Source organism: Camelina sativa, chromosome 7 (assembly GCF_000633955.1).
Source record: "Camelina sativa cultivar DH55 chromosome 7, Cs, whole genome shotgun sequence".
Taxonomy (NCBI): Eukaryota; Viridiplantae; Streptophyta; class Magnoliopsida; order Brassicales; family Brassicaceae; genus Camelina; species Camelina sativa.
Genome location: NC_025691.1, coordinates 29,125,059 through 29,138,570, shown reverse-complemented (window position 1 = coordinate 29,138,570; position 13,512 = coordinate 29,125,059). Strand labels below are relative to the sequence as shown.

The 13,512-nt window shown below is 33.0% G+C and overlaps 2 protein-coding genes across 2 annotated transcripts; one reads left to right on the top strand and one right to left on the bottom strand.

Moving 5' to 3' along the window:
- On the bottom strand, window positions 4,714-6,864 carry LOC104705068. The gene has a single exon (XM_010421061.1). It carries the CDS (start codon window positions 6,862-6,864, stop codon window positions 4,714-4,716), a length of 2,151 nt encoding a protein of 716 aa, XP_010419363.1.
- LOC104703176 (embryonic stem cell-specific 5-hydroxymethylcytosine-binding protein-like) lies at window positions 7,661-11,025 on the top strand. Its single transcript, XM_010419138.2, has 8 exons — window positions 7,661-7,936; window positions 8,050-8,206; window positions 8,378-8,463; window positions 8,879-8,991; window positions 9,245-9,310; window positions 9,733-9,842; window positions 9,918-9,983; window positions 10,146-11,025. Exons 1-8 carry the CDS (start codon window positions 7,842-7,844, stop codon window positions 10,866-10,868), a joined length of 1,416 nt encoding a protein of 471 aa, XP_010417440.1. The 5' UTR covers window positions 7,661-7,841; the 3' UTR covers window positions 10,869-11,025.

Sequence of the window (13,512 nt, the reverse complement as noted above, 5' to 3'; positions counted from 1 at the left end):
TTTTTGTTAATGTGTTTTTGGTAGGATATCGTTTATCCATACATCTCGAGGTCAGGAAATTGTGACATATACGATGATATAGAGTTTTTTAGGCCTGATGAGATCAATGATGTGGGAGTCAAAAACGTTAACGATTTGGTCNATGACCTCGATCATGGACACAAGAAAGGAGTTGAAGAAGACCAACAGTTCTATCTTTAATGGTTTCTCCTTTGCACTTCAAGTATGGGTTATGGAAGCAATTCCAGTGATTGGAGAATTGTTGGGAGAAAAGATCAATAAGTAATTCACAAACGGTGCTAGATGTTCTAACTGGAAGGGAGCTGCAAAAGTGTCTTATCAAGACATTATCTTCATAGAGCAATCGTTTGGACCAAATGTTAGTAATTTCTTTTCTCTATTCTTCTTTAATTGTCATTGTCTGAATATGATTCTGTTTTTACTATTGCTTAACCAAAATTTTTGTTAATGTATTTTTGGTAGGATATCGTTTATCCATACATCTCGAGGTCAGGAAATTGTGACATATACGATGATATAGAGTTTTTTAGGCCTGATGAGATCAATGATGTGGGAGTCAAAAACGTTAACGATTTGGTGCGATCTGGTTACGATTTTAGAGACCATGAGTGGGGTCATGTTGAAACTAATGATGTTGAAGAAGAGAAGATAGAGGAGGTTGTAAATGAAGATGATCATGTTGAAAAGGAAAGTGATGGAGATAATCAATTTTCTGGGTTGGAGAGTAGCGAGAAGAAGCAAGATGTAAATGTGGGAGCATCAAGCACAAAGAAGAGGAAGACAAAGCACATTGATCATGGTGCAGAGACTCGAAAAATGCAACTCTTATGTCAGCGAGCCGCAACCACTCATGGTTTTGATGAAGAAATGAAGTCATTCATTAAAAGTATGTTTGAAGCTTCTTTCAAACCTTTTAAGGAAGAAATAGGCCAGCGATTGAAGTAGATGGAGGATGATGTATCAGAAGTGAAGGAGATATTATCACTCTAGCATCAACTTCGACACAAGCCACACCACCATCATTTAAACCAAAAGATGTGGTAAGTCAAAAAAAATATATATATGCTTTGGTGTTGTATATGTAATGGTGCCTTACTAACTTATTGATTCTTATTTTTGACACAGGGGAAATCACCATCCGTTCAACCAAAAAGTTTGGTAAGTAAAAAGTAACTTGGTAAAACTTGTTTTAGAAATCGGCTATGTATTTTTTTTTGAAAACATTCGGCTATGTAATTTTTTTTGAAAATATTCGGCTAATTGTAAACTTATGTATTATAATTGTCCTGGTGAACGTATGTATTGTATTGTAAACATTAAACTTTGTTTGGATGTCTTTTTTTGTAAACATTAAACTTTGTTTGATCTTTCCATTGACAATTTTGTTTTCGATGATTTGTTCACCAAATCGGGTGCCATAGACCTTAATATTGACAGTCAAGATTTATTGAGCACTCGAGATTTCTTAGAGAAAAGTGTAGGACATCTTTCACAAAAACCATGTGTACCCGAAGTTGATCCTACAATAGATGCGGGAAAGTATGACGACGATGCTGATTTGGTTTTCGTATCCGATGTTAGATGGAATGCTTTGGAAGCATGGCAAAGGAATCTTGGGTACGTCTTCTAATTTTTATTCTAAATTAGACATATATTTACAATTGTCCAGATTTTAAATTTTTAACCTTACAAATTACTATTTGTTTCACAATCACGAGAAACTTCAGTTGGGTCCATCGGTAATTAATTTAGAATTACTTGATCGTGTCATTTCTCACAACAAGTGGTTGCACAATCAAGTAAGTATAAACTTGATTTTTCTCAATACTTAAATTGTTCATTATTTTACCATGTTCAAATTTAAACTTAACTTTTATTTGTTTTGAAGGAAATTGATGCGATGATGTATTTATTCCGGGAGAAAACATCTTTAGGGCGAATGAAGTCAGACCGTGTGGGTTTCATGAATTGCATGTTCAGTGAGACAATCAAAGTGGAATACACCAAGTACTTGAAAACAAAGCGACAACACAAATGGGATAGTAGACTTCTCAATTATGCTAATGGTGAGTTTCTTTCTCACGGAAAGACAGGTAAACAATGGGGTACAGATGTTGACAGGATATACGCTCCGATTTTCGTCAACGGTAACCACTGGATTTCTGTTCGCGTTAACTTCATCTTAAGAACTGTTGAAGTCTTCGACTGTGCTAGACACAAGAATAGATGGTATGTCGAGTGTTTCGCAAACTGCATCCCAAGGATTTTGAAAGAAATTAATGCAAAGGTGAATGGAAAACCATCTCTTTTGACACAATATGAAATCATAGAAATGAAAGTATTGTCCGAGTTGAATAGGTCAAAGAGCGATTGCGGGGTCTATGCATTGAAATACATCGAGTTTCATATGAAATCTCTAAGTTTGGATTTGATGACCGATGAGAACATCAAACAAGCGCGTTTGAAGATTGCTGTCGATCTGTGGGAAGTTGCAAATGATCCACTATTACTTGAGCGTATGAAGAATTATGTCCCTCCAAAGTTGGAGTCTCATAGAGTCGAAATTGACTGATTTTTCATCTTTTTAGTATGTCTTTAGTTTGACATATTGTATGACTTTGGTTTCATTTTTAACTAAATATATGGTATGACTTTTGTTTCATTTTTAAGTTAATATATGGTATGACTTTTAATTTGGTTTAATATCAAACCGATTTTTTAATTTGGTTTTAAGAGCTAATACCAAATTAATAACTTAACCGATTCTGTATCTTGCACCAAACCCGATCCTTTACAGTGACACACATAAATCCCCAAATTTAAGAAACCTAAAGTCGACCTAGTTCTAGTTCGATTGTGAGAAGAAGATGAGCAATTTATCGACAAATTCGAATGGATCAACTAGTTCCCGTGCAAGAGGAAGAGTGGTTGGGGTCCCAAGGAGATGTTGATGCGGGGAAGGAATTGTAGCACTTATATCGAAGTCTGATCCCAATCCTTACCGGAGATATTATCGTTGTGGATTTGCTGCATCAAACAAGGTAAATTGGTATTATTACACGTTTGAATTTGTTTTTATTTTTGAATATAATAGATGGGCTTCTTGTAGCTTAGGAACGATGATCACACCTTCAAATGGGTTGATGAGGCTTTGGTCAACGAGATGGATACACTTACTGCAAAGAATGTTGAATTTGAGAAGCATCTGAAAGATTCGAGTTTGAGAAAATAGTTTACGAGAAGATGGAAAAAGAGATATTTGAGAAGATAGAGGATGCTTTGTCTGAAGCAAAAACCAGCAATAAGAAGATGATGGTGATCTTGGTGATATTGTGCATGATCATGATTGGATGCAGCAAATTACTAGGTTGATCATGTTGTTTTTTTTTTATTGGATTTTTCATCATATTTTTCCCTTTGGACAACCTTCAGCGTTTTACATGAGTTTCAGTGTTGTTGTTAACTAGGTTTGATAGTCTTAAGTAAGAAACCAGAAAAGGTGAAATATTGAAATTTCTTGATGGTGTTATCTTTGAAACAAACAAACAACAAAAATGGTCTTAAACAGTTCAGAAATTCATTGATGGTGAAGTCTGGAGAAGTCTGGTGAAGTCTGTAGACAAGTCTGGTGAAGTCTGGTGAAATTTATGCACTTGTCTATTGAAGTCTGGACAAGTCTGGTGAAGTCTGCAGACAAGTCTGGTGAAGTTNGTCAACGAGATGGATACACTTACTGCAAAGAATGTTGAATTTGAGAAGCATCTGAAAGATTCGAGTTTGAGAAAATAGTTTACGAGAAGATGGAAAAAGAGATATTTGAGAAGATAGAGGATGCTTTGTCTGAAGCAAAAACCAGCAATAAGAAGATGATGGTGATCTTGGTGATATTGTGCATGATCATGATTGGATGCAGCAAATTACTAGGTTGATCATGTTGTTTTTTTTTTATTGGATTTTTCATCATATTTTTCCCTTTGGACAACCTTCAGCGTTTTACATGAGTTTCAGTGTTGTTGTTAACTAGGTTTGATAGTCTTAAGTAAGAAACCAGAAAAGGTGAAATATTGAAATTTCTTGATGGTGTTATCTTTGAAACAAACAAACAACAAAAATGGTCTTAAACAGTTCAGAAATTCATTGATGGTGAAGTCTGGAGAAGTCTGGTGAAGTCTGTAGACAAGTCTGGTGAAGTCTGGTGAAATTTATGCACTTGTCTATTGAAGTCTGGACAAGTCTGGTGAAGTCTGCAGACAAGTCTGGTGAAGTTTGGTGAAATTTATGCACTTGTCTATTGAAGTCTGGACAAGTCTGGTGAAGTCTGGTGAAATTTATGCACTTGTTTATTGAAGTATGAACAAGTCTGATGAAGTCTGTTTTGACTACAATCCTTACTGGATATGCAATATTTTCATCATATTTTTTCCTTTGATCAACCTTCACCATTTTACATGAGTTTCAGTGTTGTTGTTAACTTGGTTTGATAAAAAACCAGAAAAGGTGAAATATTGAAATGTTGTAACCAGACTTGACAACTCAAGAGTAAACCATAGACTGTGAATGTTTTAAAAACCTAACAAATAATAAAACATAACCATAACTATATTGGGACATCACATGTCGATCTATTGTGTTCTTCTTTACCACAACGGCTACACTTGTGTCTCTTTGCGGATTGTGATTGTTGAGACGCTCTTATCTTGTCTTCAACTTTTCATGCCTTCGTTTTCTTCGTCTACCAGGGTGTCTTCTTGTTTCAGGTGGTAAAACTTTTGCAGCCTCAACATGGTCAGGAAGACCCCATTCGTTCTCTGGAATACCTATTGGATTAACAGTCTCCTCATAGTACTCTCTCCAACTGGTAGTGCTATACATATCATCAGCATATTCATATAGATCATTGCCTATATCAAAAGCTCCTTTGATGGCGTGTCTGCAAGGGATTTTACCCATTTGGAACTTCCCACATGAACATGTCCTTCTTTCCAAGTCAACAACAAAGTCCAGCCCATTCGCTTTAACGTGTAATATGTTTCTTCCAATATGATAACTTTTAAAGAATTTACCTTTCACTATTCTTCTTGAAATCTTATTCTCCACCTTGACAGTTAAAGGATCTTTCTGCTTTACACTTAATTCTCTTCGCTCAAAAAACCAGCGTGTTAACATCTCTCTGATGCTATCTAATAAAGAGATGACTGGATACTCTCTAGGTGATCTCAAAGCTGAATTGATCGATTCTGCAGCATTGTTTGTGTTCAAGTCATATCTGTAACCAGGGAAATGGCATCGAGCCCATTTTTTAACCTGAGCATCTTCTAGGTACTCTCCAATCGCAGGACTGATGTTGCAAATTTCTCCAAAATGTTTTTCAAACTCAGCAACTCTATAAGCTTTAGATGCTCTTGAAACCAAATCAGCCACACTCCTTCCCTTGTGATATGTAATTACATTACCAATCAAGTGGTGGATGCAAATACCATGACTAGACAATGGATAGATTTTTTTAAGTGATTTGCTAATTGACAAATGCCTATATGATATGAAGGATAAATTTTTATCATCTCCAATAACAACCTTAAGTTGCTCAAAAAACCACTCCCATGAAGAATCATTCTTAGAATCAGCAATTCCAAATGCTATTGGATACAAATTATAGTTACCATCTACAACTGTAGCAACTAGCAAAACTCCTTTGTATTTGTTCTTCAGAAATATTCCATCAACCACAATAACTTTCCTCATTCCCTTATAAAATCCTCTTATTGACTGACCAAAAGAAATAAATAGATATTTGAATCTACTGTTGCAATCAACTTCATAATTTGTAAACGTACCCGGATTCGCTTCTTGTATCATGTACAAATATTTTGGTATTTTACCATAACTCTTCTCAGGAATTCCTCTAACTTCATTCACTGCATACTCGCGAGACTCCCATGCCTGAGAGTAAGTTAAATCACAACCATATTCTGTACGAATAATATTATTGATATCATTCGGTTTAGGCCCTTTCAATACACCCTCATAATTCTGCATAATGAGATGTCCAATTGTTTTAGTTGATGGTGTCCTACAAAATTTCTTCTTCTTTGAAGGAGCACAAGTATGGAGACCCACAAACTTGTTGATCTTGAAATACGTAGACCCATTTAAACACTCAGCACGAAGACTCCTTTTGCAAATATCCTCTATGCAGCGTATACACCAGAATTTTGTATCAGATTTTGTAACCCTGAAGTCACAGTTGTACCTCATCGCATACAATTCCATTGTTGCTTGTAACACTTCTTTGTTTTTGAAATATTGACCCTTCCTTACGCTCACACCTTTGAACGACGTTCCAACACCATAACCGGCGTTCTCGTCAGATGTTTTTTTCCCTAAAACATCATTCCGTTTGGCATCATTAGTACCCACAAATAAAGCTAGGTTTTCATTCGGTCTACCATCGTCATCTTCATCACTTGAAACCCCTGGTTCTTTATTCAAATCCAGTTTGAATTTGCTCCCAACATCCTCAACACCACCTTTGAATGTCACACACAAATTTACTGTTTTCTTCTTTTTATAGTATGAAAGAAAATTTGTGACCTGACTATTATTCATTATAACGACAGGAGGACAATCAGCAGTGAGATCTGTGAGTAAAAAAATTAGCTCCATATCAACCATACTAGGCTCTATTCCATAGGCTTCTGAAACCATAATCTTCAATTCTTCATTTGTTGTACTCGATTCCAAAGTTAGTAATCTTCCACGATTTTCTTCATCAATAATAAATCTCCACTCATGATTGTCAAACAATCTCCACACACCACTCTTAACATAGATGTACATTGCCATGGCTCGAAAATGGTGAAAAGAAATGGGAGAAAACGGTTTTACACACCATAAGGTAGTGCACTAAACGATTAGGGTTGTTTTAATAATTTCTAAAATCGTTAGACAACTATTTCTAAATTTCGTAGAACACAATCTTAACAAATAAATACGATCTTAGCTAATTATTAGATAAATAATGAGTTTCCTATTCTAAATATTCACTTTTTATATTTAGCAATCACTAAAAGTTTCAGAGTATACAATCTACTTTTTGGTAGTAGATATCAACTAATTTTCTTAGAGATAGAGTAAAAAGAATAACACATATTCTAACGATTTTAGAGCATAGAGTAAACCGTAGAAAGATTATACTAAAACGTTTAGAACATAGAGTAAACCGTAGAATACAAATTCTGAATTTTATAGAATTCAGAATTTCGGGCCCCTAAACTATTTAGAGCAGAAACTATTCCTGAATTTAGTATAACATGTACAAAATGTTAGAACACATCATCTTAAATTTTCAGGACAGCAGAAAATGTTTTTAAAATTTTTTATATCAAATTTTATCTATAAAAAAAACAACTTATATATTTTTTTTGTAAAAAATAATATTACCTTTATCATTATATGTCTACTTATTTTTCTATGTTCCACATTTCTAAACTTGTTAAATATGAATTTTTCAGTTTCTATGAGTATTTTAGGTAAAAATGACCATTACAAAAAGAGAAAAGGTGTAGATGGACAATTTTTTTTTAGCGATTCTCTTTTTCCAATTTTCCCAAAATTCTATATACCATTGGAATATGATTGTTTTTTTTTCTTTTGGTTTTTTCCAGACTTTTCCAGTCGCACCGGTAAGGCGGTAACCCATTTTGTGCTGTGAAAGACTTGTCTTCTCTCTCTAGTCTCTCCCGATCTGTTAAACAATTTCCTTCAGTTTCACTAAAGCGGTCTCATTAGGGTTTTACTTCTCCCGAGCAAAAGCACTAAAGATGTGCGGTAGGACTCGCTGTACTTTAAGACCAGACGATGTCCCCAGAGCTTCTCACCGCCACGGCGTTCCAACCCGATTCCTTCACCTCGACCGGTTCTTTTTCTCTTCTCTCAATTTCAAAGTTCCACTTTTTAACCCTCTGCACTGTCTAAAAATCGTTACNTTTTTTTTTTTTTTTTTTTTTTTTTCTGTTGTTGTCAAATCAGTTATCGTCCATCTTACAATGTTGCCCCTGGATCCTATATGCCTGTTCTACGGAGAGACAATGAAGTAGTTGGTGATGGAGTTGTTGTTCATTGTATGAAGTGGGGATTAGTCCCTGCTTTCACTAAGAAAACTGATAAACCTGACTTTTTCAAAATGGTAAAACTTTACTATTTCTTCTGATTTTGTAACTTCTTTGGTGGATTTTGTTTTGAGTTGGAAAGGTTATAATTTGATTTGTGAAAGAAGTTTATTATTACATCTGTTTGCTGACTTGAGGGCATTATATTTTATAGAGTGAAGATGTTTTTGTTTATATGAATTTTGTAGTTTAATGCTCGGTCTGAATCGGTAGCTGAGAAAGCGTCTTTTCGTCGATTGCTTCCCAAGAATAGGTGTCTTGTTGCAGTTGATGGGTATGTATCTCTTCTCTCCTCTTTCTTGAGCATTCTAATTTCTGTTCTGTCTTAATTTTTTTTCTTTAATTCTGACCAGCAATGTTAATCTTTCCACTCATTTCATGGTTAATAATCTCAAGGCTAATGATTTGTTAGTGAGTTCTGTTTCTGTGAACATTCTTAGAAAGCTCTTTTGTATGTAGGATCAGATTGTTTGTATCCATGTTATCTACTGTTATTTTGCTAACTGCTTTACTATCAATTATCAATGTATAGTGTTGGGCCAGTAAGTGTGGGATCAACACCTCATACAATCTTTCAACTAGGTTCTGATGTTTGTATATTTAGATAGTTTTTTTCTTCTTTATAATACATGTTTGTATTTATGGCATAAAAGTCTTTAAAAGAACTTACAGTCAGATTCCTTTTGAAGGTTCTATGAGTGGAAAAAGGAAGGGTCAAAAAAGCAACCCTACTACATCCATTTCGAGGATGGGAGGCCTCTCGTATTTGCTGCTCTTTTTGATTCTTGGCAGAACTCAGGAGGTGAACCGTTGATCATTTTTTTTTATTATAAACTCTGCTGATATTCTTTTTGAAGCTGATCTTAAAACATTTCTTAGACTTCCAATTTTGAGGTATGTGTATTGGAAAAGTGAAGCAGAACTTGAAAGACCTGCTCGAATTTTTTTTTTAAAATTGATGAATTTGATCTTCTTTGGTTTAGGTCCTTCTTGGTAGCTAGAATATCTCGCCTGTTTTAATTTTTAGTAACATTTACTTCTTTTTTTTCTTGCAGGTGAGACACTTTACACCTTCACGATTTTGACAACTAGTTCCTCTTCAGCCCTCCATTGGCTCCATGGTTAGTAATGAATACACTGACTATCTTGGGTGGCTTTCTTCTTCAATGAGATGTATTTCCTTCTTTTTCTTGTGCAAACTGAGATGTATTTCCTTATTCATAGATTAACAGAGATATGAACTTCCAAGTATCATACTAGTATTGAATTGTTTCTGTTTTCTTGTTACGTCTAATTTGATAAGCTTCTCTAAAAAAGATACATTTGTAATTACGAGTCTGCTGCATGAGAATCTTGAACTGCTGCTAAAGGGACTGGTATCAAAATAAAATAAATATCAAGGGAAGGCTGTTTATGCAATGTATTGTTTCTGTTTTCTTATTCAAAGCTGACATTATAAGATGCTGTTGGTGAAAGTTTTACTAATTTACGGCAGTCCTGAATTTTGCGCTAACAAGTGAGGTTTGTTTATTTTCCACATAAGACAGAATGCCAGTAATTCTTGGTGACAAGGATTCTGTGGACACATGGTTAGATGATCCATCGACGACGAAACTGCAGCCATTACTTTCACCATATGAAAAATCGGATTTGGTAAGCTAACTTTGTTTCTGGCTTCTATGTTGTAATGATCTTTCCTTTTTCACATACTTTAGATTGAACTTTCAGGTATGGTATCCAGTAACCGCTGCAATTGGTAAACCAACGTTTGATGGACCAGAGTGTATTCAACAGGTACGGTTAACCAGATTCCTTTCGTTAGTGTACATCTAAAAAGGTCGCATTAAACATATTAGCAGGATCATGTCTTTGAATACACTCTGGTCCATCAAGCTATGTATTTGTCCAATCTGTACGCTTATCGTCATTTAAAAATAAGGATTGTGCCACCTGCAGATACCGCTTAAGGCTTCACAAAATAGCTTGATCTCGAAGTTTTTCTCAACAAAGCAGCCCAAAACAGACAAAGAAACCAAGTCGACAGATATCACAGCTGATTTGAAAGAGGAACCTACGGTTGACAGCATTAAGAAAATGGAAGAAGTAGACGAGGATATATCGAATGAAGCCAGTAATCTTGGTTTTCAAAAGATTGTGAAAGTAGAACCATTTGTTGAAGATAAATCAGCGGTTGTAAAGGATGAAGTTGAGGAGGGTACGAATGGAGAAGTGAAATCCATGAACACTGGTCTTACTAAAGAAACAGGTGAGAGCAATGCCAGCTTACCGGCTGGATCCTGCAACCTTGATTTCCCAATAATCTCTAAAGAGGAACCCGAGACCCAAGACCATCATCGGTATACTACACTTGAGGAATTGATTCAGCCGCATGAGGCTGTTGAAGATAAACCAGGAAACGAAAACCAGAAGACAGATTTAACTTACCAGACCTCGAAGGAAGGTGGCTTAGAGATTAGCGAGAAGTCTTCAGGAAAGACTGCGACAAAGCGAGACTACGAGGTATTCTCAGCTCAAGAAAAGCCACTGAAACATTGTGAGAGGTTGGAAGATGTTAAAAGCAGTGGGAGATCTGGAAGGAAGCAAGGAAAGGGAAAGTCTAACATCAAGAAATCTAAAGAGACGCAGTCTACACTACACTTCTTTTTCGATGAGAAATAGTTGGTCTCTAGGACACATCCATCTATGAGAATTAATGTGGGGCTAGTTTGGTTGTAGATAACGTTAGATATGTATCGTCGTTTTGGGGAATGTTGCTTGTATATATGTTGTATTTGATCTTTGATCTAAGTAACAGTAATAGGTTCATCATCGGTAATAGGTTCTTGTTAGTTTTGGGCGCTAATATATTTAATTTAGCAAAAAAAAAAAAAAAAACAGTAATAGGTTCTTGTTAGTTGTTTGCATGTGTTTTCAAAATTTACACAAGGTTCCAATTTTCTACTGCCGGGACTTGGCTTCGACGCTAAGCCGACTCTAGAAGGAGAAAAGCACAACAAAACAAATCCGAACTACACTGACATTTATTATCTAAACAACATTGAAAGATCCGATGATCCAGATCAGAAAACTATGAACTAGTCGGGCAAAGAAAAGTTTACCTCTCGTGAAGAGAAGAAAGAAAAACTTGTCGGATTTCAAATATAAAGTCAAACTAGATTAAGACCCGAGATTATGCATATAATACATATATTAATATATTATATAATACATATATTATACATATACTACAGCCCCAGCTAAGCACGANTTTTTTTTTTTTTTTTTTTGTCAACATGGGTTGAAATTCATTTTATTTATATTGTAATTTTTATATAAATATATAATTTATGTGATTGTTTTTAAAAGTTTTTTTGATAAAACAATATGCAATAAAATCATAAACTAAATATGATGGTTTGAAAAAAGACATCTATTTTGTAAGTTTTATATTATTAATAATTTTAGATAAGTACCCATACTATAACACTGGTCAAATTTTATTTTATACAAATTTTGTATATTTTATATTTTAAAATAAAAATTTAATATGTTGTATTAGGTTATATATGTGAAGTTATTTCAACAATGTATATTCTACATCATGACTTGAATGTCATTATAAGACATAATTTTGTAAATTTGGTTTATAAAAGCGAGTTATTATATTATGAGTAATTTAATATATTGTTATACTTTTTGTTTTAATATACATAGTTTCTTGAAATTCTTTCATATTATAGTGACATATTATTGACATGGCTATAACAAATCAATTTAAAGTGTTTATAGTTTCTAACTTTTATATCAATTTTCAATATATTAAAAAATTCAAAAAAAATTATTTAAAGTTTATTATATTATATAAAATTATAAAATTCAACAAAAAATATGAAATTGAATTTAAATATTCAAATTTTGACCTGTTACTAAGTAATTTTTTAATTCAATAAATATTATTTTTAAAGAATAATATTACTAAAGCTTGAATATGTTATAGATTGAACAATGTATATTTGTTTAAAAAAATTTAACTTATGGTATATCCGGAAATAAAACTATTTTTTAATTATAATAAATAATATGATAATTTATTTGTTTCACAAAATAGAATTATATATAAAAATGAGAGGTGAAGTATAATGATAATTAACAAATTAATATGTTAAGTTATATGTCAAAAGATTTTATTTGATGAATAATTTAATAAAAGAAATTAATATGTTGAGTTAGATGATATGATTATTTAGAATATTCTCCTTAAAATTTTCGGTATAACCTATTTTGTAACCAATTAATATATCATTAATGTATAACATATTTGTAATCAACTTATTAAAATTATATAGTCTACAAAACAACGTTGTATACTTCAGTTTTATTATAAAGGGGATGTTTACAATAATAACACATTTTCCCAATTTGAATGTTAGAATAATTTAAAAATGCTGAGTATGACTATGAATACCATTATAAATAAATAATTTTAATGCGGTAAACATACATATTACTAAAAAATAATATCACTGGGTTTTAGAAAATTAAAATAAATATGAACAAAACAATTATAAGGTCGAACATTACATATTAGCTTTGTAGTTAAACCCGTGGATTACCAAAAATCTAAAAAGTTTGGATGTCTTGGGTTCAACGTGTTAGATTACATGGTATTTTTATGATTTGGGATACGTGATTACGTGAACCATGAACCCTCTAATTATATTTCATTTCATTTGATATTTTTGGGTTGTCTAAGGTTAGACTAATCCATCTTCATATTGTATCAAAAATTAGGTAATGTCAAAATAGGCAATCCAATAGCAATCAATCTGTGTTTATGATTCCTATGGGCGGGTTTAATCTATTCATTTATTTCATGTGTTGAGATTTATATACCAATACACAAAACTGTTTAACTTGGCTAAATGAGTTACTTATATACATATATATATATATAATTAAAGTAAATAATATAAAATTCGAAACATACCACATAATAATAAATTTGATGAAAGTTTTAAATAACAATTTTATAAAATAAAATTTAATTTTTAAAATTGGTAATTCACGTGGATTAGAGTTTTGATTAGAAATTTTAAACAAGAACCTATATAAAATTAAACTTTCTTTAAAAAAAAATGGTAAGAGACTACTCACTAGTGTAAGGAAATTATTATTATCATTATTATTTTTGTTGATTAAATTAATATATTTTTTAACAGTTTTTACAAAATATATTGAAAACCTTTTTAATGTCTTTGTGTGGGTTAAAAAGTTGCTTAAAATTATCGTTAACCTTATTGGTAGTTTTTACTTTTTAATCGTC